At 38.7% G+C, this 27412-nt stretch overlaps 1 protein-coding gene across 3 annotated transcripts in view; it reads left to right on the top strand.

Annotated features, from left to right (window-relative positions):
• Positions 1-27412, top strand: part of LOC128690957 (importin-4-like) — a 178687-nt gene that overhangs the window by 97079 nt on the left and 54196 nt on the right. For all 3 annotated transcript variants that reach the window (XM_070088448.1, XM_070088447.1, XM_070088446.1), the window contains 6 exons: positions 6414-6565; positions 8776-8969; positions 9499-9675; positions 12193-12382; positions 24668-24819; positions 25330-25504. In XM_070088448.1, coding sequence (XP_069944549.1) covers positions 6414-6565; positions 8776-8969; positions 9499-9675; positions 12193-12382; positions 24668-24819; positions 25330-25504 — 1040 coding nt within the window. The remainder of the gene's footprint in view (positions 1-6413; positions 6566-8775; positions 8970-9498; positions 9676-12192; positions 12383-24667; positions 24820-25329; positions 25505-27412) is intronic.

Genomic DNA, 27412 nt, shown 5'->3' on the forward strand with positions numbered 1-27412 from the left:
TCACGGTCTCAGTTTTTTTCCTCTCATTATACACAGTGTGCTGCAGGATTTGTTTTATGTGGTGCACACATACCACATAGATGTATTCTCTCATATCTAGGCCCAAATTTACCACTCACAGTTTATCAGTGAGCTGAGCTTATGACGTAGATCTACGGTTTGGACACTGAACGTAAAGCCGTAGATCTACGGGACGGACCCTGAAAGGGTTAATGTTTGTGTTATCTGTCCTCTATTTTGTTTCTGTGGTTTTTCTAAAACTTGTAAACCTGGTATCCCTCTGTGTCCCACAGTTTCCTTCAAGGGTTCTTTCATATCCTCTTGCCTCCTGGCTGGTCAAAGCTCTCGCTTTTTTTCTTGGATCTTTTTCTCGTCTTATCTCTCAGGACTTCATTGAACATGCTCGGCTTCATCCAACTTGTAAGTTGCTAAGTCTTGATGTTGATTCCCTCTTCATTAACTTGCTTTTTGCCAAACTAATACCCTTTCTAGTAATCTAGTTCATACCTCTCCTCCCACTGATGCTTCTGGTGTCTACTCCATTTCCTGCTTCTCTTATCCTCTCCAATATTTTGCAGACACTTATCACACACTGATAAACTTAGAATATGAAAGTGTTACCCTTGCCAGCACTAGCAGTGCTCTTTTCTGTCATGTTGAAGCTCAGTCATCCTATTAACCCTTTGACTGTCGCGGCCGTATATATACGTTTACGAGGTACCGTGTTTGACGTATATGTACTCGTAAATTCTAGTTTTCTTTGATTTTATCTTAAGAGTTCTTGGTCTTATTACTATTCCTTTTATATCCATGGGGAAGTGGAATAAGAATCTTTCCTCCGTAAGCCATGCGTGTTGTAAAAGTCAACTAAAATGCCGGGAACAATGGGCTAGTAACCCCTTTTCCTTTTACCTGTGAAATGATTACTAAAAACTTGTTGAATAAGAAGAAGAAAATTGTCAAAGTGGGAAGTCTGAATGTGCGTGGATGTTGTGCAAATGATAAGAAAGAGATGATTGTGGATGTTATGAATGAGAAGAAACTGGATGTCCTGGCTTTAAGTGAAACAAAGCTGAAGGGGGTGGGAGAGTTTCAATGGAGAGGAATAAATGGGATTAGGTCAGGGGTTACAAATAGAGTTAGAGCTAAAGGAGTAGTAGCAATAATGTTGAAGGATAAGCTATGGCAGGAAAAGAGGGACTACAAATGTATAAATTCAAGGATTATGTTGAGTAAAATAAAGATGGGATGTGAAAAGTGGGTTATAGTAAGCGTGTATGCACCTGGAGAAGAGAGAAGTGTAGAGGAGAGAGAGAGAGATTCTGGGAAATGTTGAGTGAATGCATGGGGAGTTTTGAATCAAGTGTGAGAGTACTTGTGGTTGGGGATTTCAATGCTAAAGTGGGTAAAAATGTTATGGAGGGAGTAGTAGGTAAATTTGGGGTGCCAGGGGTAAATGTAAATGGGGAGCCTTTAATTGAGCTATGTGTAGAAAGAAATTTGGTAATAAGTAATACATATTTTATGAAAAAGAGGATAAATAAATATACAAGGTATGATGTAGCACGTAATGAAAGTAGTTTGTTCGATTATGTATTGGTGGATAAAAGGTTGATAGGTAGGCTCCAGGATGTACATGTTTATAGAGGGGCAACTGATATATCGGATCATTATTTAGTTGTAGCTACAGTTAGAGTAAGAGGTAGATAGGAAAAGAGGAAGGTGGCAACAACAAGTAAGAGGGAGGTGAAAGTGTATAAAATAGGAGGAGGAAGTTCGGGCGAGATATAAGCGACTATTGGCACAGGTGGGCTAGTGCAAAGATGAGTAGTGGGGGGTTGAAGAGGGTTGGAATAGTTTTAAAAATGCAGTATTAGAATGTGGGGCAGAAGTTTGTGGTTATAGGAGGGTGGGGGCAGGAGGAAAGAGGAGTGATTGGTGGAATGATGAAGTAAAGGGTGTGATAAAAGAGAAAAAGGTAGCTTATGAGAGGTTTTTACAAAGCAGAAGTGTTATAAGAAGAGCAGAGTATATGGAGAGTAAAAGAAAGGTGAAGAGAGTGGTGAGAGAGTGCAAAAGGAGAGCAGATGAAAGAGTGGGAGAGGCACTGTCAAGAAATTTTAATGAAAATAAGAAAAAAATTTGGAGTGAGTTAAACAAGTTAAGAAAGCCTAGGGAAAGTATGGATTTGTCAGTTAAAAACAGAGTAGGGGAGTTAGTAGATGGGGAGAGGGAGGTATTAGGTAGATGGCAAGAATATTTTGAGGAACTTTTAAATGTTGAGGAAGAAAGGGAGGTGGTAATTTCATGCACTGGCCAGGGAGGTATACCATCTTTTAGGAGTGAAGAAGAGCAGAATGTAAGTGTGGTGGAGGTATGTGAGGCATTATGTAGAATGAAAGGGGGTAAAGCAGCTGGAACTGATGGGATCATGACAGAAATGTTAAAAGCAGGGGGGGATATAGTGTTGGAGTGGTTGATACTTTTGTTTAATAAATGTATGAAAGAGGGGAAGGTACCTAGGGATTGGCAGAGAGCATGTATAGTCCCTTTATATAAAGGGAAAGGGGACAAAAGAGATTGTAAAAATTATAGAGGAATAAGTTTACTGAGTATACCAGGAAAAGTATACGGTAGGGTTATAATTGAAAGAATTAGAGGTAAGACAGAATGTAGGATTGCGGATGAGCAGGGAGGCTTCAGAGTGGGTAGGGGATGTGTAGATCAAGTGTTTACATTGAAGCATATATGTGAACAGTATTTAGATAATGGTAGGGAAGTTTTTATTGCATTTATGGATTTAGAAAAGGCATATGATAGTGGATAGAGGAGCAATGTCACAGATGTTGCAAGTATATGGAATAGGTGGTAAGTTACTAAATGCTGTAAAGAGCTTTTATGAGGATAGTGAGGCTCAGGTTAGGGTGTGTAGAAGAGAGGGAGAATACTTCCCGGTAAAAGTAGGTCTTAGACAGGGATGTGTAATGTCACCATGGTTGTTTAATATATTTATAGATGGGGTTGTAAAAGAAGTAAATGCTAGGGTGTTTGGGAGAGGGGTGGGATTAAATTATGGAGAATCAAATTCAAAATGGGAATTGACACAGATACTTTTTGCTGATGATACTGTGCTTATGGGAGATTCTAAAGAAAAATTGCAAAGGTTAGTGGATGAGTTTGAGAATGTGTGTAAAGGTAGAAAGTTGAAAGTGAACATAGAAAAGAGTAAGGTGATGAGGGTATCAAATGATTTAGATAAAGAAAAATGGGATATCAAATTGGGGAGGAGGAGTATGGAAGAAGTGAATGTTTTCAGATACTTGGGAGTTGACGTGTCGGCGGATGGATTTATGAAGGATGAGGTTAATCATAGAATTGATGAGGGAAAAAAGGTGAGTGGTGCGTTGAGGTATATGTGGAGTCAAAAAACGTTATCTATAGAGGCAAAGAAGGGAATGTATGAAAGTATAGTAGTACCAACACTTTTATATGGATGTGAAGCTTGGGTGGTAAATGCAGCAGCGAGGAGACGGTTGGAGGCAGTGGAGATGTCCTGTCTAAGGGCAATGTGTGGTGTAAATATTATGCAGAAAATTCGGAGTGTGGAAATTAGGAGAAGGTGTGGAGTTAATAAAAGCATTAGTCAGAGGGCAGAAGAGGGGTTGTTGAGGTGGTTTGGTCATTTAGAGAGAATGGATCAAAATAGAATGACATGGAAAGCATATAAATCTATAGAGGAAGGAAGGAGGGGTAGGGGTCGACCTCGAAAGGGTTGGAAAGAGGGGGTAAAGGAGGTTTTGTGGGCTAGGGGCTTGGTCTTCCAGAAAGCGTGCATGAGCGTGTTAGATAGGAGTGAATGGAGGCGAATGATACTTGGGACCTGACGATCTGTTGGAGTGTGAGCAGGGTAATATTTAGTGAAGGGATTCAGGGAAACCGGTTATTTTCATATAGTCGGACTTGAGTCCTGGAAATGGAAAGTGCAATGCCTGCACTTTAAAGGAGGGGTTTGGGATATTGGCAGTTTGGAGGGATATGTTGTGTATCTTTATACGTATATGCTTCTAAGCTGTTGTATTCTGAGCACCTCTGCAAAAGCAGTGATAATGTGTGAGTGTGGTGAAAGTGTTGAATGATGATGAAAGTATTTTCTTTTTGGGGATTTTCTTTCTTTTTTGGGTCACCCTGCCTCGGTGGGAGACGGCCGACTTGTTGAAAAAAAAAAAAAAATTCTAGCAGCTTCAAATCAGGCAGGAGAAAGCTGGTAGGCCCACATGTGAGAGAATGGGTCTGTGTGGTCAGTGTGCACCATATAAAAAAAATCCTGGAGCACGCAGTGCATAATGAGAAAAAAAAAACTCCGACCGTTTTTTATTTTTAATTAAAATGCCGACTTTGTGGTCTATTTTCGTATAGTATTTGTTGTTGTATTCTCATTTTCTTGGTCTCATTTGATAGAATGGAAACTATATTATAGAAATAGAGGTGATTTTGATTAATTTTACTATAAAAAGAACCTGGAAATGGAGCACAAAATACAGGAAATGTTTGATTTTTGCCGATGTTCAAAAGTAAACAAATGATGTCATTGTCCAATAAATGTCCAAATAGCTATTCTAATATGCAGTCATGAATGGGTTGATGTAATTTTTACAATTATTACAGTATTGCAGTAGTCTGCATAACAGTAAATCTTCTATTTTTTGTTTGAATAAAATTTCAAAATAAAAAACAAGAGTAATATCACAGGGGCCTGGAGGCATGACTGATGAACAAAGAAAATGTTATTTTAGAGCCAGGAATGTCTGCATTGTTCATTCTAGTCCTTGTTTTGAAATTGTCATATTTTTTAATTTTCGTGAAATTGGCCAAATTACAAATTTCTGACCATGTTATTGGGTAGTTGAAATCGGTAAATGGGCAGTTTCTTGTACTCAATCGATGGAAAAAATGGAGTTCTGAAGAAATAGCTATGAGTTTGGCTGACTGGAATAATGGAATTAGCCGAAAATAGGGCTCAAAGTGGGCGAAATCGCCGATTTGTAAATATCGCCGAGGTCGCTAACTTCGCGAGAGCGTAATTCCGTCAGTTTTCCATCAAATATCGTTTGTTTGGTGTCTTTACAATCTGGAATAGATTCTTTATCATTTCATGAGAAAAAATCATTTTTTTTTTTTTTTTTTTTTTTTTTTAAATTTTGCGACAACAGGAGACACCTCAGGATTGGGGGTTGCGACAGTCAAAGGGTTAACTGGTCCTCTGCCAAAATTATCTACCCTTCTAGCCTTCACAGATGTCATTTTATTGAAGCATCCCTTATACATAGCATTCCTAATATGAATCTTAGTCCTGGCTTTCTCTAGAGATGCCTTTGTTTTTCATTACATTGTCACTTGCTCCAAACGTCAGGACACTCATGATTTGACTTGATCTTTGTCTCCTCTCCATCCTCTTCATCTTTCCTATATTTTCATTACATTTTCTAGCCTTATGCCTTTGGTGGGTTCTGTATGTGAGGATTTTGTCCTTCCCATTTAAGCCGGTTGCTCTCTTGCAGTGCTCCTATATTCTCTTGTTCTTATATATCTAGTACCTCCACTATTTCTACTGCTATTTCTTTGTCAATTTTACACTGCCATTTTTTTCTTCCACCTTCCTCCTCTTGTATATATTCTGGCCCCCTTCCCTTCTTGCTTCTCTGTGTAACTTGTTAATGGTTTGTCAAGCCAAAATGTTATAAGTTTGCCTCCTAAGTACGGATTATTTTTGTACAAAAAATGTATGGCCGGGTGGGCCCATTCAGTGCATCCTGGGTAATAGTAGGGGTTGTCCTCGAAAAGGTTGGAAGGAAGGGGTAAGGGAGGTTTTGTGGGTGAGGGGCTTGGACTTCCAGCAGGCGTGCATGAGCGTTTTCGATAGGAGTGAATGGAGACGAATGGTATTTGGGACCTGACGATCTGTTGGAGTGTGAGCAGGGTAATATTTAGTGAAGGGATTCAGGGAAACCGGTTATTTTTATATAGCCGGACTCGAGTCCTGGAAAAAGGAAGTACAATGCCTGCACTCTAAAGGAGGGGTTCGGGATATTAGCAGTTTGGAGGGTATGTTGTGTATCTTTATACGTATATGCTTCTAAACTATTGTGTTCTGAGCACCTCTGCAAAAACAGTGATTATATGTGAGTGAGGTGAAAGTGTTGAATGATGAAAGTATTTTCTTTTTGGGGATTTTCTTTCTTTTTTTGGGTCACTCTGCCTCGGTGGGAGACAGCCGACTTGTGGAAAAAAAAAAATTCCATCTTCATCATATGATGTACATAGTGTGTTGTATTTCCATGTATTGGGGCCTTTACTAACTTTCTTATAGTAAAAACAAGAGATAAGAGTTACATGAATTGCTTATGGCATTTCAGAGATGCATTCCTTCCATATATGGATAAAAGTGGAGAGGAAGTGTATAAAATGCTAAATTACCCAAGTGAAGATGTTCGGCAGGCAGCAGTAGGTGCAATGGCACAGTTTGTCATCAGTCTTGCTAAGAGCTCTGCTCCTGAAGCTGCAGAAGGTGAGATTTTTAGTACTGAATTGTCAAATTTTAATGTATTTAATCTTTACACGTAGTGGTGCATTATTGCCATTTCTATTTACATACAGTTTGACATCTGTGTATGTGTACTTTAAAAATTATGATTGATGAATTTGAGAACTTTTGTTTTTTATCTGTTCATTGTAATGCTTTTGTAGTAGCAATTTTTTTTTTTACCTTAATTAGGAATAACATTGCTTTTACATTCAATGAGTAAGGCAGCCGGGATTGATGGGATAAAGATAGAAATGTTAAAAGCAGGTGGGGATATAGTTTTGGAGTGGTTGGTGCAATTATTTAATAAATGTATGGAAGAGGGTAAGGTACCTAGGGATTGGCAGAGAGCATGCATAGTTCCTTTGTATAAAGGCAAAGGGGATAAAAGAGAGTGCAAAAATTATAGGGGGATAAGTCTGTTGAGTGTACCTGGTAAAGTGTATGGTAGAGTTATAATTGAAAGAATTAAGAGTAAGACGGAGAATAGGATAGCAGATGAACAAGGAGGCTTTAGGAAAGGTAGGGGGTGTGTGGACCAGGTGTTTACAGTGAAACATATAAGTGAACAGTATTTAGATAAGGCTAAAGAGGTCTTTGTGGCATTTATGGATTTGGAAAAGGCGTATGACAGGGTGGATAGGGGGGCAATGTGGCAGATGTTGCAAGTGTATGGTGTAGGAGGTAGGTTACTGAAAGCAGTGAAGAGTTTTTACGAGGATAGTGAGGCTCAAGTTAGAGTATGTAGGAAAGAGGGAAATTTTTTCCCAGTAAAAGTAGGCCTTAGACAAGGATGTGTGATGTCACCGTGGTTGTTTAATATATTTATAGATGGGGTTGTAAGAGAAGTAAATGCGAGGGTCTTGGCAAGAGGCGTGGAGTTAAAAGATAAAGAATCACACACAAAGTGGGAGTTGTCACAGCTGCTCTTTGCCGATGACACTGTGCTCTTGGGAGATTCTGAAGAGAAGTTGCAGAGATTGGTGGATGAATTTGGTAGGGTGTGCAAAAGAAGAAAATTAAAGGTGAATACAGGAAAGAGTAAGGTTATGAGGATAACAAAAAGATTAGGTGATGAAAGATTGAATATCAGATTGGAGGGAGAGAGTATGGAGGAGGTGAACGTATTCAGATATTTGGGAGTGGACGTGTCAGCGGATGGGTCTATGAAAGATGAGGTGAATCATAGAATTGATGAGGGAAAAAGAGTGAGTGGTGCACTTAGGAGTCTGTGGAGACAAAGAACTTTGTCCTTGGAGGCAAAGAGGGGAATGTATGAGAGTATAGTTTTACCAACGCTCTTATATGGGTGTGAAGCGTGGGTGATGAATGTTGCAGCGAGGAGAAGGCTGGAGGCAGTGGAGATGTCATGTCTGAGGGCAATGTGTGGTGTGAATATAATGCAGAGAATTCGTAGTTTGGAAGTTAGGAGGAGGTGCGGGATTACCAAAACTGTTGTCCAGAGGGCTGAGGAAGGGTTGTTGAGGTGGTTCGGACATGTAGAGAGAATGGAGCGAAACAGAATGACTTCAAGAGTGTATCAGTCTGTAGTGGAAGGAAGGCGGGGTAGGGGTCGGCCTAGGAAGGGTTGGAGGGAGGGGGTAAAGGAGGTTTTGTGTGCGAGGGGCTTGGACTTCCAGCAGGCATGCGTGAGCGTGTTTGATAGGAGTGAATGGAGACAAATGGTTTTTAATACTTGACGTGCTGTTGGAGTGTGAGCAAAGTAACATTTATGAAGGGATTCAGGGAAACCGGCAGGCCGGACTTGAGTCCTGGAGATGGGAAGTACAGTGCCTGCACTCTGAAGGAGGGGTGTTAATGTTGCAGTTTAAAAACTGTAGTGTAAAGCACCCTTCTGGCAAGACAGTGATGGAGTGAATGATGGTGAAAGTTTTTCTTTTTCGGGCCACCCTGCCTTGGTGGGAATCGGCCGGTGTGATAATAAAAAAAAAAAAAAAAAAAATAAGAATAATTATTTCATGTGTAGTAGCAATATAATTTTTTTTTTTCTCCAACAAGTCTACCGTCTCCCACCGAGGCAGGGTGACACAAAAAAAAAAAAAAAAAGAAAATCCCCAAAAAAGAAAAATACTTTCATCATTCAACACTTTCTCCTCACTCATACATAATCACTGTTTGTAATGTTTCTTTTTTATAAACTGTAATTAGTTTTTCCACATTTTTACATTTTATAGGTTTCAAGAAGTGGATTCAAGTGTTCATACCCAAGCTGTCAGAGTTGATACGTACTGATGAAGAGAGATCAGTAGTGATGGCATGCCTTGAGGCATATGCTGAAGTTCTAAAGGAAGTAGGTGCAAGAGTGCTTGTACCACAGGGACACCTGGAGGCTATTACCAACTGTGTGAAGGATGTTATGCAAAAAAAGGCAGGTTGCTTTATGAATACAGTACAATAGGCTTAAAAATGTTAACTGAAGGCTTGCTTTTAAGCCACTTTTTATGAAGAATGAGATACTTTTGCAACATTTGGAAATCTTTATTGAGGAAACGTTTTGCCGGCCAGTGGCTGAACTCTACTCCTGATTGAGGGACCTTATTCTCTTCCTTATCTTGCACTGGTTTTCTTTGTATTGGACTGAAGAAGCCATTGGCTGGAAAAACATTTCCTCGGTAAAGATTTCCAAATGTTCAACAAGTCTCATTCTTCGGCTTGTCGGTCTTCCAAACTATTACATCACACCATTTTTTTATACATACTGTACAGCCATACAAGTTTTTCTTTAATTTTTTTTACATCAGCTGTTTCTCCCCATAGAGGATGACCAGGAAACATTAATGATTACTTGTTCAATAGCTGTTATACTGGATGTGCAGAAATGCCACAAGACGTGTTACCCTCTGAAGTGCAGCTTGTGTAAAATGCTTGATACTGTTTTAATTAACATTTTCTTGCAGACTATGTGTCAGGATATGACAGATGAAGCCAGTAGTGAAGATGAGGGTGAAGCAGAACATGATGAGTTGTTGATAGAATATGCAGGAGAAGTAGTGCCTAGTCTAGGAAAGGCTATGAGTCAAGCAGAATTTGCCACACAGTTTGCTAACCTACTCCCACTCTTTGCTAACAAAACAGTAAGCAGTGTTCTTTTTTACTCTAATCTTGATTATCCTTTAGTGTTTTTCTGTATACTGCATATCAGCATCTGTAATGTACAAAAGCATTTTTATACAAATGTGTGAGGAACTTTTAAATGTTGAGGAAGAAAGGGAGGCGGTAATTTCATGCACTGGCCAGGGAGGTATACCATCTTTTAGGAGTGAAGAAGAGCAGAATGTAAGTGTGGTGGAGGTACGTGAGGCATTATGTAGAATGAAAGGGGGTAAAGCAGCTGGAACTGATGGGATCATGACAGAAATGTTAAAAGCAGGGGGGGATATAGTGTTGGAGTGGTTGGTACTTTTGTTTAATAAATGTATGAAAGAGGGGAAGGTACCTAGGGATTGGCGGAGAGCATGTATAGTCCCTTTATATAAAGGGAAAGGGGACAAAAGAGATTGTAAAAATTATAGAGGAATAAGTTTACTGAGTATACCAGGAAAAGTATACGGTAGGGTTTTAATTGAAAGAATTAGAGGTAAGACAGAATGTAGGATTGCAGATGAGCAGGGAGGCTTCAGAGTGGGTAGGGAATGTGTAGATCAAGTGTTTACATTGAAGCATATATGTGAACAGTATTTAGATAAAGGTAGAGAAGTTTTTATTGCATTTATGGATTTAGAAAAGGCATATGATAGAGTGGATAGAGGAGCAATGTGGCAGATGTTGCAAGTATATGGAATAGGTGGTAAGTTACTAAATACTGTAAAGAGCTTTTATGAGGATAGTGAGGCTCAGGTTAGGGTGTGTAGAAGAGAGGGAGACTACTTCCCGGTAAAAGTAGGTCTTAGACAGGGATGTGTAATGTCACCATGGTTGTTTAATATATTTATAGATGGGGTTGTAAAAGAAGTAAATTTTGCTAGGGTGTTTGGGAGAGGGGTGGGATTAAATTATGGGGAATCAAATTCAAAATGGGAATTGACAGTTACTTTTTGCTGATGATACTGTGCTTATGGGAGATTCTAAAGAAAAATTGCAAATGTTAGTAGATGAGTTTGAGAATGTGTGTAAAGGTAGAAAGTTGAAAGTGAACATAGAAAAGAGTAAGGTGATGAGGGTATCAAATGATTTAGATAAAGAAAAATGGGATATCAAATTGGGGAGGAGAAGTATGGAAGAAGTGAATGTTTTCAGATACTTGGGAGTTGACGTGTCGGCGGATGGATTTATGAAGGATGAGGTTAATCATAGAATTGATGAGGGAAAAAAGGCGAGTGGTGCGTTGAGGTATATGTGGAGTCAAAAAATGTTATCTATGGAGGCAAAGAAGGGAATGTATGAGTATAGTAGTACCAACACTCTTATATGGATGTGAAGCTTGGGTGGTAAATGCAGCAACGAGGAGACGGTTGGAGGCAGTGGAGATGTCCTGTCTAAGGGCAATGTGTGGTGTAAATATTATGCAGAAAATTCGGAGTGTGGAAATTAGGAGAAGGTGTGGAGTTAAAAGCATTAGTCAGAGGGCAGAAGAGGGGTTGTTGAGGTGGTTTGGTCATTTGGAGAGAATGGATCAAAATAGAATGACATGGAAAGCATATAAATCTATAGAGGAAGGATGGAGGGGTAGGGGTCGTCCTCGAAAGGGTTGGAAAGAGGGGGTAAAGGAGGTTTTGTGGGCGAGGGGCTTGGACTTCCAGCAAGCGTGTATGAGCGTGTTAGATAGAAGTGAATGGAGACAAATGATACTAGGGACCTGACGATCTGTTGGAGTGTGAGCAGGGTAATATTTAGTGAAGGGATTCAGGGAAACCGGTTATTTTTATATAGTCGGACTTGAGTCCTGGAAATGGGAAGTACAATGCCTGCACTTTAAAGGAGGGGTTTGGGATATTGGCAGTTTGGAGGGATGTGTTGTGTATCTTTATACGTATATGCTTCTAAACTGTTGTATTCTGAGCACCTCTGCAAAAGCAGTGATAATGTGTGAGTGTGGTGAAAGTGTTGAATGATGATGAAAGTATTTTCTTTTTGGGGATTTTCTTTCTTTTTTGGGTCACCCTGCCTCGGTGGGAGACGGCCGACTTGTTGAAAAAAAAAGTGTGTAACTGTTCACATTCACAAGCCATATCATTGTATACGTGCATTACTACTGTATAACAGGGTTTATACAAAACTTCTTAAGCACTCCGGCTATCAGTGAGTGGATGAGTAGCTGCAGTTCAAAAGTTTAATCCAAGCATGGGAAATTTTCGATCCACAGCATGTTTGAGCTGGGCTATGTGGTGATATTTACTGATGTATTGTTGGAGTGTGAGATAGTAAACACAGTTCCAGTATCAGGCAATTGTTAATTACTATAGTGAATCATTGAATGTGTAGGATACTAATGCTTTTGTGTATATTTGGGAAAAATGTCTTAATTTCTTTATTCATATCTTATTTTATAAATGATTGCAAATTCATAATTTTTATTTTAATATTTGTAATTGCAGTCAAGCACTTAATTTACAAATTACACTTTACACAAGGAATATAAATGCACTTTTCAGAAAAAAAGTTGCAGTGTTGCAGAGCGTTCCTTTAGCTTCGGCACTCTGGCAGAGGCTGTGGAGGCTCTAGGCAGTGCAAGTGGTCAGTTTGTTCCTCAGCTGTTGCCACTATTCCAAGAGGGCACTAGAGATGAAGACAATGAAGTTCGTTCAAACTCTATTTATGGCTTGGGAGTCCTTGGGCAACATGGTATGCATAGAAATTTCTAACTCGTTATTATATATACTTTGTCATTTTTTTTAGCAAGATAATCAACACTTGACATTGCAACCTTATTTTTTGAGATAATGCCCCCCAAAAAGATGAGATACATGGAGAACACTTAAGGCAAGAATGCCAGTGTCACTCCAGTAATTAAGGTTGGTAATGAGAAAATAATAAAACTGACCAGATTTTTTTTTTAACTAAGAGATATTGCTTAAGGAATTTATAAGACAGTCTTAAAAAGTTTTGTTACATTTTCCTGGATATTGTATACACCTACAACTTCAAGGGAGGTGCCGTGATATTGGAGATCCTGATCCAAAGAATTAGCTGTTCTTTCCTTCCTTGGCTTGTACCTGATTACCTTCCCTTTCCCAGGCTTTCTTAGACCTTTATAGGTTTAATGCTTTCCTGTGAATGTATTAACCCTTTCAGGGTCGACAGGCCCTCTCCCAGACTTGTTCTCAAGAATGGTTGAAAAATTTAAAAAAAAAAAAAAAATTCTTATGAAAAGATAGTTTTTTTTTTTTTCTAAATATTATAGGCTAAAAAAACTTTTTTGCCATCAATACTTACTAAGATATGGAGGCGTGAAGTTGACAGAAAATGAGCCACATATGGCATCATCGCCGACTGCCGGTCACCTGGTAAACTTTTATTTAGTTTTTTCTTACTTTTTTCTATTTTTAAATTATTTTTTCAAGTAACTTTTATGGCCTGTGAGACCAATATGAGCACTATTTTGTAAGTTTTTTCTCTTTCTATACTACACAATAATTGCACAAACACTGTTGTCACTATATTGTTTACAAAACTTGTTTACACAAATGAACAATATAAATTGTTTATTACTATTTTTCTATATTTTATATACACATACAGTCACAGGACATGGTTCTAGAAGTTCTGCAGCCTGTGGAAGTCTTTGAAACATGGTGTCATGCATAGTGGTGTTTTACATTCTTCACACATAAAACGAGTGTGTCTGTGTTGTTGTGGGCATTTTTTTGTATGTGCACAGACGTAACACCTCTTCTGAGCCTTTTTCTTGAAAGCAGTAGCAGGCAGTTTTACTAGGAAGTGATCACCATGCTTCAGACGAGAAGGTAGTCGCTGATAATTTAATGGGCAGTTTTCTATTGCAGGTGTTGTTCCTTGGTACTTGAATACTATTTGTCTGATGACAGACAAACAAAATTTGCCATATGGTAGTTTGTTTCTGGTCATCTTATACATATTATAAGCATTGAGCATGTAAATGTCCAGAATATGGAAAAAGAGTTTTATGTATCACTTATAACTCTTGCGAACACAATCAGCAAACCCAATCTGCATGTCACATTTGTCCACTGAGCACATATTAAGGGTGTAATCAATCACAGCTGCAGGTTTTAGAATGGGTTTATTGGTCTCTGTTCTGCCTGGCAGTGTTTGTCATTTTGTTAGGGTGAACTGATGACAATAGTGTGACATCTCATTTGTCATGCCACCGAAATGCCATGATATCATTGGCAGCAAACTCCTACACCTCATCTCTACGAGTGCCAGCGTCAAACCTGGACATATGTTTAAGATTTCCACGCACTGTGCCACACACATCTGTCATGTTCACTCGCAAAAAATCACTGAGTGAGGGGCTTGTGTACCAGTTATCGTTATATAATATATACCCCTTACCAAGATATGGTTCCATCATTGTTCTAACCACATCACCAGAGATGCCCAATAACTTCCTGGTATTTTGCAATGTATAACTTCCAGTGTACACAGTAATATACAATACAAGACCACTGTAGCAGTCACAAAGCACAAATAACTTTATACCAAAGTGTTTCCTCTTGCTTGGTATGTACTACTTGAATGAGTCTTCCTTTGAACAGAATCAAAGACTCGTCAATAACAAGCTTCCTGAAGGGATAAAAATACATATTGAATTTCTGTTTCAGGTACACAAACACATTCCTAATCTTACATAACCTGTCGTTTCTGTCAGGCCTGGTTTTGTCTGAGAAGTGAAGCGTGTGTAATAGTAGCGCAAATCGATTCATTCGCATTATATCACTGAAACCTGGGGTTGCAATCAGGCGGTCTGTTGACCAGTATGATTTGACCCTGTGCTGATACACATGTGGCATAAGCATTATTATGGCAAAGAAAAGATGCATCTCAGCCACTTGATGTACTTGATTCCCAACAATTTAATCCCACTCTTGTCCCCCAACACCCTATCATTTACGTCTTTTACAACCCCATCTATAAATATACAGTGGACCCCCGGTTATCAACCATAATCCATTCAAGAAGGTCTGCTGAAAGCCGAAATGGCCGAAAACCGAATTAATATTTCCCATAAGAATTACTGGAAATACAATTAATCTGTTTCAGACAAAAATATTAAAAAAAAAAAAAAACATTTTTTTAACAATTATGTAAGTATTACATACCTTTATTGAAGGCTAATGCTGGCTTCTGGAAGATGGAAGAGGAAAGAGGGAGGAGTTAGTGTTTGCAAGGGGAATCCCCCTCCATAAAGACTTTAGGTAGCAAAGCCTTCTCTGGGGATACTTCCTTCTTTCTTTTAATGCCACTAGGACCAGCTTGAGTCACTGGACCCCTGTCTCACAAAATAACCATCCAGAGTGCTCTGTTTCTAGTGTCTCTTATAGATTTCCCTGAAGTGGGACAGGGTTTTGTCACTAAACATGTTGCAGATATGGCTTGTTTCAGCTTTGTCAGGGTGGTTTCTCTACAAAAGCTTGCACCCTAGTCCACATTGCACATGCCTCTTTAATCTCTGAAGAAGGCATCTCTTTCACTCTATTCTTCATGACATCATTTTTCTTGAACACACTAGGATTTTCTGAGTGATATACGAGTAAAGGCTTCACTTTGAAATCCCCACTAGCATTACCATACAACAAAAGAGTAAGCCTATCTTTCATAGGCTTGTGTCCTGGCAGTGCATTTTCCTCCTGGGTAATGTAGGTCCTGTTTGGCATTTTCTTCCAAAACGGGCTTGTTTTGTCACAATTGAACACTTGTTGGGGTTTGAATCCCTCAGCCTATATGTGCCCCTGGAATTCCTGCACGAATTTTTCAGCCGCATGTTTGTCAGAACTTGCTGTCTCACTATGCCTTACAACACTGTGTATGCCACTATGCTTCTTAAATCTATCAAACCATCCTTTGCTGGCCATAAATTCACAAACTGCAGCACTCGTTCCAGGCATTTTCTTTGCAAGATCCTTATGCAACTGCCTTGCCTTCTCACAAATAATAAACTCCACAACACTGTCTCCCACTAATTCTTTTTCCTTAATCCACAATAATAATAACTTATCCATCTATTCCATTATTGGTTGCCTTTTAGTTAGAAAAGTTACTCCTTTTGCATCTTTGATTTGTTCTTTCTTTGCCAGGATGGATGTAATTGTTGATTTATTCTTGCTGTACATCCTGGCAAGTTCCACCACCTTCATACCACTCTCAAACTTTTCTATCACTTCACACTTAAATTCCATGGTGTTTCTCACTTTCTTTACCACAGGAACTTTCTTTAAAGCCATGGTTACTCATTTCACAGTTGCACTGCAAAAAAACCCCACTAAAAACAATGGAAAACAAGCGAAATGTTTGGATGTATGAGCAGAAGCTTCCTCAGCCACCAAGAGACGAAGCCAAACTGACACGCAAGTGGCCCCAGGTAGCGGATGGACGCATCCCAAATGGCTGATCACCGAATTAACGGCTGATAACCGAGTGCCGAAAAAACGGCCGATAACCGGGGGTCCACTGTATTAAACCACCATGGTGACATTACACATCCCTTTATATGAAGGAACTATACATGCTCTCTGCCAATCCCTAGGTACCTTCCCCTCTTTCATACATTTATTAAACAAAAATACCAACCACTTCAACACTATATCCTCCCTTGCTTTTAACATTTCTGTAATGATCCCGACAGTTCCAGCTGCTTTACCCCCTTTCATTCTACATAATGCCTCACGCACCTCTCCCATACTCACATCCTGCTCTTCGCTCCTAAAAGATGTTATACCTCCCTGGTAAGTGCCTCCCTTTCTTCATCGACATTGAAAAGTTCCTAAAAATATTCCCGCCATCTACCCAATACTTCCAGCTCCCCATCTACTAACTCCCCTACTCTTTTTAACTGACAAATCCATTCATTCCCTAGGCTTTCTTAACTTGTTTTTCTCACTCCCAAAACTTTTTATTATTTTCAGCAAAATTTCTTGACAGTGCCTCTCCCACTCTATAATCTGCTCTCCTTTTGCACTCTCTCACCACTCTTCACCTTTCTTTTGCTCTCCATATACTCTGCTCTTCTTATAACCCTTCTACTTTGTAAAAACCTCTCATAAGCTACCTTTTTCTCTTTTATCACAACCTTCATCATTCCACCAATCACTCCTCTTTCCTCCTGCACCCACCCTCCTATAGCCACAAACTTCTTCCCCCACATATTAATACTGCATTTTTAAAACTATTCCAACCCTCTGCAACTCCCCTCCACTTCTCTTACTTGCACTAGCCCACCTTTCTGCCAATAGTTGCTTATATCTCGCCCTAACTTCCTCCTCCCTTAGTTTATACACTTTCACTTCTCTCTTGCGTGCTGTTGCCATTTTCCTTTTTTCACATCTACCTCTTACTCTAACTGTAGGGACAACTAAATAATGGTTCATTATGTCAGTTGCCTCTATAAACACGTGCATCCTGAAGCCTACCCATCAACCTTTTATCCACCAATACATAATCTAACAAACTACTTTCATTACGTGCTATATCATACCTTGTATACTTATTTATCCTCTTTTTCATAAAATATGTATTACTTATTACTAAACCTCTTTCTACATATAGCTTAATTAAAGGTTCCCCATTTTCATATACCCCTGGCACCCCAAATTTACTTACTACTCCCTCCACAACATTTTTACCCACTTTAGCATTGAGATCCCCAACTACAAGTACTCTCTCACTTGGTTCAAGACTCCCCACGCACTCACTCAACATTTCCCAAAATCTCTCTCTCTCCTCTCAGTGAACTTATTTCCCTATAATATTTACAATCTCTTTTGTCCCCCTTCCTTTTATATAAAGGAACTATACCTTCCCCTCTTTCATACATTTATTAAACAAAAATACCAACCAGTCCAACACTGTATACCCCTCTGCTTTTAACATTGTCATGGTCCCGTAAGTTCCTGCTGCTTTACCTCCTTTCATTCTATGTAATGCCTCACGCACTTAACCCACACTCACATCCTGCTCTTCTTCACTCCTAAAAGATGTTATACCTCTGACCAGTGCATGAAATTACCACCTCCCTTTCATCATCGACATGTTGCATAACTAAGTATTCTATTTTTTTGTATGAATAAAAATTCTGTGTGACTAAAAAATCAAAATGGATTCATATGTAAAGCCTGAGAACATAACTAATGAACAGAGGAAATGTTATTTTAGTGCCAGGAATGCCTGCATTGTTTATTCTGGACCCTACAGTGGACCCCCGCATAGCGATATTAATCCGTGCAAGAGAGCTCATTGTTATGCGAAATTATCGTTATGCCAATGAATTTTCCCCATAAGAAATAATGGAAATCAAATTAATCTGTGCAAGACACCCCAAAGTATGAAAAAAAAAAAAATTATCACATGAAATATTAATTTTAATACACACAAACTGAAAAAGGCATGCACAATTACATGACACTTAATTTTATTGAAGATCTGGTGATGATTGATGGGATGGGAGGAGGAGAGTGTGTTAGTGTTTAGAAGGGGAATCCCCTTCCATTAAGACTTGAGGTGTCAAGTCCTTTTCTGGGGTTACTTCCCTTCTTCTTTTAATGCCACTAGGACCAGCTTCAGAGTCACTGGAGTTCTGTCGCACAACATATCTGTCCATAGTGGCCTGTACCTCTCGTTCCTTTATGACTTCCCTAAAGTGTTTCACAACGTTGTCAGTGTAATAGTCACCAGCACGGCTTGCAATAGCTGTGTGAGGGTGATTTTCATCCATGAAGATTTGCACTTCAAGCCACTTTGCACAGATTTCCTTAATCTTTGTAGTAGGCAATTTCTTCAATTTCTCTCTCCCCTCCTTCGAACCAGTTTCCACAGGTCTGGCCTCTTGCTGTTGAAGTTGATCTATCAGCTTATCAGTGGTTAGTTCTTCATTGTCCTTCTCCACCAACTCTTCCACATCATCCCCACTAACCTCCAACCCCAAGGACTTTCCCAATGCCATAATGGATTCCTCAACTGGCATAGGATTCTCAGGGTTAGCCTGAAACCCTTCAAAATCCCTTTGGTCTACACATTCTGGCCACAGTTTCTTCCAAGCAGAGTTCAAGGTTCTCTTAGTCACTCCCTCTCAACCCTTACCTATAACGTTTACACAATTGAGGATATTAAAGTGATCTCTCCAAAACTCTCTTAGAGTCAGTTGAGTTTCTGAGGTCACTACAAAGCACCTTTCAAACAGAGCTTTTGTGTACAGTTTTTTGAAGTTTGCAATAACCTGCTGGTCCATGGGCTGCAGGAGAGGAGTGGTATTAGGAGGCAAAAACTTCACCTTAATGAATTTCATGTCCCCATAAAGTCGCTCTGCCACGTCTGTAGGATGACCAGGGGCATTGTCTAACACCAGGAGGCACTTAAGTTCTAATTTCTTTTCAGTTAGGTAATCTTTCACATTGGGGGCAAATGCATGGTGTAACCAGTCATAGAAAAAGTCCCTAGTGACCCATGCCTTACTGTTTGCCCTCCACAGCACACACAAATTTTCCTTGAGGACATTGTTTTGCCTGAACGGTCTGGGAGTTTCAGAGTGATACACTAATAAAGGCTTCACTTTGCAATCACCAGTAGCATTGGAACACATCAACAGAGTAAGCCTGTCTTTCATAGGCTTATGTCCTGGGAGTGCCTTTTCCTCCTGAGTAATGTAGGTCCTGCTTGGCATTTTCTTCCAAAACAGGCCTGTTTCATCACAATTAAACACTTGTTCAGGTTTCAGTCCTTCAGTTTCTATGTACTCCTTGAATTCCTGCACATATATTTCAGCTGCTTTGTGGTCCGAACTGGCAGCCTCACCATGCCTTATCACACTATGTATGCCACTACGCCTCTTAAATCTCTCAAACCAACCTTTGCTGGCCTTAAATTCACTCACATCATCACTAGTTGCAGGCATTTTTTTAATTAAATCCTGATGCAACTTCCTAGCCTTTTCACTTATGATCACTTGAGAGATGCTATCTGTTTCTCATTTATCCACACCAATAACAGTCTCTCAATATCTTCCATCACTTGCGATCTCTGTTTCGAAAACACAGTTAAACCTTTGGCAAGAAATGCTTCCTTGATTGCCTTTTTGTTGCCCACAATAGTAGCGATGGTTGATTGGGGTTTACTATACAACCTGGCCAGCTCGGAGACACGCACTCCACTTTCATACTTATCAATGATCTCTTTCTTCATCTCTATAGTAATTCTCACCCTTATTCCTGTAGGGTTGGCACTAGAAGCTTTCTTGGGGCCCATGGTCACTTACTTTGCAGATAAAATCACCAGAAACACTGTAATAATACTAAATGTTCCGATTGTATGCTTGGATGTTACCGCGGAGGCTGGCTGGTAAACAATGCCACCGGCGGAACATGTGAGGCTGGCTAAGGGTGCACATTAGACGCGTCTCGGACGAACAGCGTTGAGCGGGTTTTTTAGCGGTATGCGAGGCAAAATCTTGGCGATAAAATGTAGCAGTATGCGGATTTAATGTTATGTGATGCCAACGGTATGCCGGGGTCCACTGTATTTTGAAATTTGTATGAAATTGGCAAAATTACCAATTTGGCCAATTTCACAAAATTTATCGGATAGGTGATTTCTGATGCTCAGTTGATAAAATGGAAGACATACTAGCAAAATAGCTAAGAATTTGGTCTACTGGAACAATGTAATCGGCCTAAAATAGGACTCGGTGGGCAAAATCACCAGTGCGTAAATATCGCTGACTCGGCAAAATTAACAAGTGTAATTTCATCAGTTTTACATCAAATTTTGAGCGTTTTGCTTTATTACCTTCAGAAAAAGATTCTCTACCATTTTGATTTCATGTTGGCCAGTGTGAGGGTGTAGCAGGGAGGTGGCATCAATCACACCAGTGTGAGTGTAGCAGCAAGGCAGTGTCAGACAATTTTTTTTTTTTTTTAAATCTTTGATGTTGTGAACAAGCTTCATTTCAGGGGTCTGGACAATGATTGGGTTAAACGACTTGAACATCAATCAGGTTTATAAGAGTATTAAGAGCAGAGTGGGGAAAAATGGGTTTTTAACCCTTTGACTGTCGCAAGCCCCTTTCTGAAACTGTCATCCTATGTCGCCAAATTTTTGGAAAGAAATAAAAATTATTTTTTCTTATGAAATGATAGAGAATCTTTTCGCGATGGTAATGACACCAAAAGTACGAAATTTGGTCGAAAACTCACGGAATTACGCTCCCGCGAAGTTAGCTGTCTCGGTGACATATACGCATTGGCGATTTCGCCGACTTTGAGCCCTGTTTTTGGCCAGTTCCGTTGTTCCAGTTGACCAAACTCAGTTATTTCTTTAGAATTCCATTTTTTCTATCAGTTGAGTACAAGAAACCGCTCATTTACCGATTTGAACTACCCAATAAAATGATCAGAAATTGGCAATTTGGCCAATTTCATGCAAATTAAAAAAGATGCCAATTTCAAAATAGGGTCCAGAATAAAGAATGTAGACATTCTTGGCACTAAAATAACATATCCTCTGTTCATTAGTCACGTCTCTAGGCCCCTCTTATATTACTAGTGCTTTCTTATTTTATTTTTTATTCATACAAAAAATACAAAATTTACTGTTATGCAGACTACTTCATTATTGTAAAAATGGTATAAATAATATCAGTGCACTGGTAGCTGGGATGCTGACAGCTCTGCAGCCTTATCTTCTTGGGTCACTGAGGATCACATAGCTAGTTTTGGCCACATATGTGATAAGATCTAGTCACATACTAGTCACAAACAGGAGACTAAATAATTGCTGGATAATTTAACACTAATCTCATCCATTCAAAAACTCACAAGATGCCAGTTTTCAGAAATCAAAATTATAATTATTGAGTCAGCTGCTACTAGACCACATCTGAACCAGTACAATAGATCCTCAAAAAAAAAAAAAAAAACATTGTCACTGACAGGAGGCCTGGTCACAGACCGGGCCGCGGGGGCGTTGACCCCCGGAACTCTCTCCAGGTAACTCCAGGTAAACTAGTGAAAGAATATTACTCCCCAGTTGACGTGTATTGGACGTGTGGTGTGATTTGCTTACTCCTGAACATTGGTAAAAATCTAACATTTCCGCTATTTTGAGCTCAATTTCAAGGTCGTTTTCATCATGAAACTAATCAAAATCATCTCTGTTTCTGTAATATGTTTTCCATTTTATCACATGAGACCATGAAAATGAGAATACAACAATAAATACTATACGAAAATACACCTCAAAGTCGGCGTTTTAATCCAAAAAAAAAAAAAGTTTTTTTTTCTCGTGCACTGCGTGCTGCATGATTTTTTTTGTGGTGCACACTGACCACACAGACCCATTCTCTCATATGTGGGCCTACCAGCTTTCTCCTGCTTGATTTGAAGCCGCTAGAATTTACGCGTATAAATACGTCCGAAACAGTGGCGCTTAAGACATATATATATACGACCAAAACAGTCAAAGGGTTAATGGATGTGCTATTGGGGCAAGGTAACATTTATGAAGGGATTCAGGGAAACCAGTTAGTCCTGGATGTGGGAAGTAAAGTGCCTACATTCTGAAGGAGTAGGGGAGGAGATGTTGGAGTTCGAAAGTCATCTCCTTGGTGATATCAGCATACTTCAAAATTGTGAGTGTATGATGGTTGTTTTTTTTTTTCCCCTACTACCTTGGTGGGAGAATGCCAGCGAGATGAAAAATGGAACTTATTGTTGAACAAAGATTTTAGTGTTAGTTAATGGATTTTAAATCTGTTCAGTTAACAGAAAGAAATAAAATTGTATTCCTTATCTATTCTAAGTGTACTAGCCAAGTTTTAAATGCTTTATATAAAATTTATTTTAGACAGATTGGCAATACTAGGGATTATGGAACCACAGTGCAAACTTTATTAACCTTTAAACTATGCAGAACATACATGAGGCATTGGACAGCAGAAAAGAATAAGCACTGCTACAGCCAAAATCTGGGTTAGTAAAGGAATAAATTTCTTGTTTCATCTTTTTGTGGGAATGTGTAGATATTGTTTTCTGCACTGGTAAGTTAGACTGAGCCGCATAAGAAAGTATGGTAACTTGAGCTTCATAGTTGCATTCTACCACGCACCTGTATTTTTCTTCATTGATTGAATTTGGCGCCTATTCTTTTCTGCTGTGTGGTGACTTGCATATACACAGGAACCATGTTCAAGAATTATTGAAATTAAAATTTTTGTAGGTCTCAGATTTGTTGCCAGCTACAATTTTATGCCTTAGCTCAACAGTTTGGGCATCCTGCCACTTTGTAACACCTTTAAAAACAATAGGGCCAGGGTGGGTTCATATTGTGCATCTCAGATGAAAATGACTATAGGGCATGTAAACAAGGTGTGTGACATGTCACGCTATCTACGCAAATTCTTGGTCTTTATTTAGGCTTCTGTACGCAGCATACGTATATTTTTATGAAAAATACATCAGTGAATGTACATTTTAACCCAGGGTAACCTTAGAAAGTCAGTGTGACTCTCTCTCATTTTTGAGATCACACCCTAAATCAGCAATACAAGATTTCCACACAGTGTTAGACAATAATAAAATAGCGAAAACATTTATTTGTACCAATTTTTGTATATTTCATGTAAGGCTATATTGATCTAAGAATCTTTTCATTTTTTTGTAATGAAAACTTCTCTTATGGTGTTAAACATTGAAAACAAAATTCAAAACTATGGTCTTTTGCTAGAAATATGTAATATATACTATTTTGTAGTAACAACTATTGCTGACAGCATGTCATTTTTAATCAACTTCAGCATGCCATAAAATGGTAAATTAGATTCCATTACTTCTCTGTCATATTCTACTTTAAAAAGTGCTCTTTTAATTTCAGAAAAAAAAATTTGCCACACTACCAGCACTTTTTTTTTATTTATTTATTTATTTATTTATTTATTTATTTATTTCTGGGTCTACTACACTTTAAGGGTCGATAATTTTCTTCTAGTTGCATTAAAATTGGACCCCTATAAAACATTTTCTTTTTGCAAAAGTTGACACTGCCTCACCCATCCGTTCATTGGCCTTCCTCTCATTAATTTTGCATTCCAAAAGCAGCAGCATAGTTGCTTATTTCTTTTATAATCATTTTAAATTCACTCTACCCATTAGCTTTCTCCTCTCCTGCATTTGCTTCCCTGTAATGCTTCTTAAATCTATGGCACAAAATGCTTTGACATCCTCTTTGTATATCGTTTTACAATCTTTGGATATCCTTTTCTTTACTTGCTGTCTCCCTTAACCAGCCATCCTGCACATTTATTTCTCACATTTTCTTTTTCTAATGACACTCTTTGTTTTCCATATTCCATATAAGCTAATACTATGTTTAAGTCAATCATCTATGCAGTTACTATTATGCATATGTGCATGTCCAAGAGTTTATCTCTTGACTTTGTGTTGCTTACAGTAAACAGTTCAGCAAACTACTCTGTCTCGCTTCATTCCTTGCATACCTGTATTTTTCCTGAAAATTGTACAGTACATATTTCCAATGCAAAACCGTTTTCTAGAGTTGCTGCATAATGTCCTCCATTGCCATTCATACTCCCACAAGTGTCTTTTATTTTTGCATTAATATATCTAAAATTCTCTCAGCTTTAAATTTCCTAAATTGCCAAAAGTCTTCCAGAATTGCTTGTACACTTCTCACAACCAGATGCATAAATACTTAACTACTAATTACTTTCTTCATCAGGCAAAATGTATCTTATTTCAAAACTGAAAATTTCTGGAAATATTATTAGACCTAATATGAAGTAGTTAGTGGGGGGAAAAAGGAAGATGTGCGAGCCCCTTAAGATTTGATACAACTTGATGAGGTGATGATGGGAGCTACATACAGTATAGGTGTTAAAGACCCATAGAAGTATCAATGACAATAATTTTTTTTTTTTTTCACCAGGTGGTGATGCAGTGATGGGGCACTTTAACAACATTCTGGCAGTGTTATCTGAAGCCCTGAGTAAAGAGACCTTTCCGCGAGCTCTGGATAACATATGTGGGGCTGTAGCAAGACTTATTAGTACCAGTCCAACCAATGTGCCTTTGGAACAGGTGAATATTAAATATGCTCTTGGCTTTCTCCTTGTTTGATTTTTGTATAACTCTTTTTTCTGTATATACTACGATTCTGTACTTTCCTCTATATATCCTTCTTTTGAATCGCCTAGCTTTTGCACGATGGTCCTTTTGAAGTAAGTCGTAAATTTCCTGTGCATAATTATTCAGTTGATGTTTTTTCTATTTAGTAAGCTGTACAGGAAAAGGTGTTATTAGCTTATTGCTCCTGTCATTTTAGTTGACTATTACAACACGCATGGCTTACGGAGGAAAAATTCTTATTCCACTTCCCCATGGATATGAAAGGAAAATAATAAGAACAAGAACTATTAAGAAAAACCAAAGAAAACTTGGATGAGTGTGTATGCATAAATGTGTATATACATGTGTGGTGTGACCTAATTGTAAGTAAAAGTAGCAAGATATGCCTGTTATCTTGTGTTGAGAGAGAAATTATTCAGTGTAAATAGAGGTTCTAATTAAATTTTTATCTCTACTTTTTAGGTGTTTCCAGTGGTATTAGGGTGCTTGCCATTGAGGGAAGACTTTGAAGAAAATTCTACAGTCTTTGAATGCTTCCTTGTGCTGTACCGTGCCCAGCATCCTATGCTCGCCCAAAATTTAGCCCCAATCCTACGTTTGGCTGCTCTTATATATACTACTAAGCAAGCTGATGATAGTAAGTTGTTGCAAGCGTTTTCCAATAATGTTGCAAGTAGAATCCCCATATCTGCGGATTTGGTTGCTGCAGTTTGTTACCCACGTTTTACCATGGCTGAAAATAAGCCTTAATTTTGCTTATTAATAATGACACCAAAGCAGGAAAATAATGATGGTAGCAGTTCTTCAGAGCTTAAGAGAAACCATGAAGTGCTTCCTATCAGTGGAAAAAGTGCTAATTCTTGACTCACTGTGTGTAATTTACCAATTAAACTTTATCATAGGTATGCATGTAAATAAAATTGACTTAGTGTTTGCTACTATCCACAGTTTCAGGCATCCATGGTAGGTCTTGGAACGTATCCCATGCGGATACAGGGGGACTACTCGATTTGGCATTGTCAGACTTCTTTTATAAGTATAGTGTACACTTTCTATAAGATTAAGATACAGTTCATGTGGAAACCTCTTAAGTGCTTTCATTTGTTAATTTTCTCATATTTGTTTTTATTAACCCTTAAACTGTCCAAACCTAGATCTGCGTTTGTGTGTAGCTCTCCGACCTTGATTTTCGCCGTTTGAAAGCACGTAAAAAAAAAAAAAGTAGATCTACGCTCAGAGCCCCCTGCACGTGGACGTAGATCTCCGTTTGGACAGTTTAAGGGTTAACATTGTTTTCGGGTCATCCTACCTTGGTGGGAATCGGCTGATTTTTTTTATTTTTATCATCACACTGGCCGATTCCCACCAAGGCAGTGTGGCCCGAAAAAGAAAAACTTTACCATCATTCACTCCATCACTGTCTTGCCAGAAGGGTACTTCTGGCAAATAACTTTCACATTCTTGTTATGTCTACTCTGTTATAATTTGTATTTCTTCTAGAATTCCTAAAACACTTGTACCAGATATCTACAGCATTACATCTTTGCCTATCATTTGATGCATCCAGGGGTTATATGCTCCTCAGCTTCTCAGGCATTGGTAACTCTCAGATGCCTGGTCTAGTTTGAATTTGCCTGTTGGATATTTTCAGCCCATTTTGAGTATTTAACCTACAGCCCCTTAAGGAAAATTCCTTGATGCTGGTGAGGGGGCTCTTGATTTTAAGGAATTGTACATGTGCTCCAGTTCCTTGAGTTAACCATTTGAGGGTCCAGGCTGTAGATCTACGCCTTGTCCACAGGTTCCAAGCCATAGATCTACGCCATGAACTCGGCTCGCTCATATAATCTGTGATTAGTAAATTTGGGCCTAGATACGAGAGAATGTATGTGTGTGTTAAGTGTGCACCATATAAAGCAAATCCCGAAGCATGCAGTACATTATGAGGGAAAAAAACTGAGTGTTTTTGGATTAAAGCAGCGATTTTGCGGTGTATTGTCATATGGTTTTTGCGGTTGTATTTGTGGTTTCTTGATCTCATTTAATAGAATGGAAGATATATTACAGAAATAGAGATGATTTTGATTGGTTTTAGTACTGAAAATAGCTTGTAAGTGAGCTTGAATTAGCAGAAATTTTTTATTTTTGCCGATTTTGAAGTGTAAACAAATAGCATCATGGTTCCAATACACGTCAACTGGTGGGTCTAATGTACATTTACAGATGTACTGATATTATTTATACAATTATAACAATATTGCATAAGAGTAATTCATCTAATTTTTGGTGTGAATAAAAATTCTTTAATGTAAACAAAAAATCAAAATGGAATTCATCTGTAAAGCCTGGAAGCCTAACTAATAAACAGAGGAAATGTTATTTTAGTGCCAGGAATGCCTGTATTGTTTATTCTGAACCCTGTTTTGAAATTAGAATATTTTGAACTTTGCGTGAAATTGTCCAAATTACCAACTTCTGATCACTTTATTAGGTAGTTAAAATAGTTGATTGGGCAGTTTCTTGTGCTCACTCGATAAAATAGAAG

This window comes from Cherax quadricarinatus, chromosome 24, assembly GCF_038502225.1.
Source record: "Cherax quadricarinatus isolate ZL_2023a chromosome 24, ASM3850222v1, whole genome shotgun sequence".
NCBI classification, from domain to species: Eukaryota; Metazoa; Arthropoda; class Malacostraca; order Decapoda; family Parastacidae; genus Cherax; species Cherax quadricarinatus.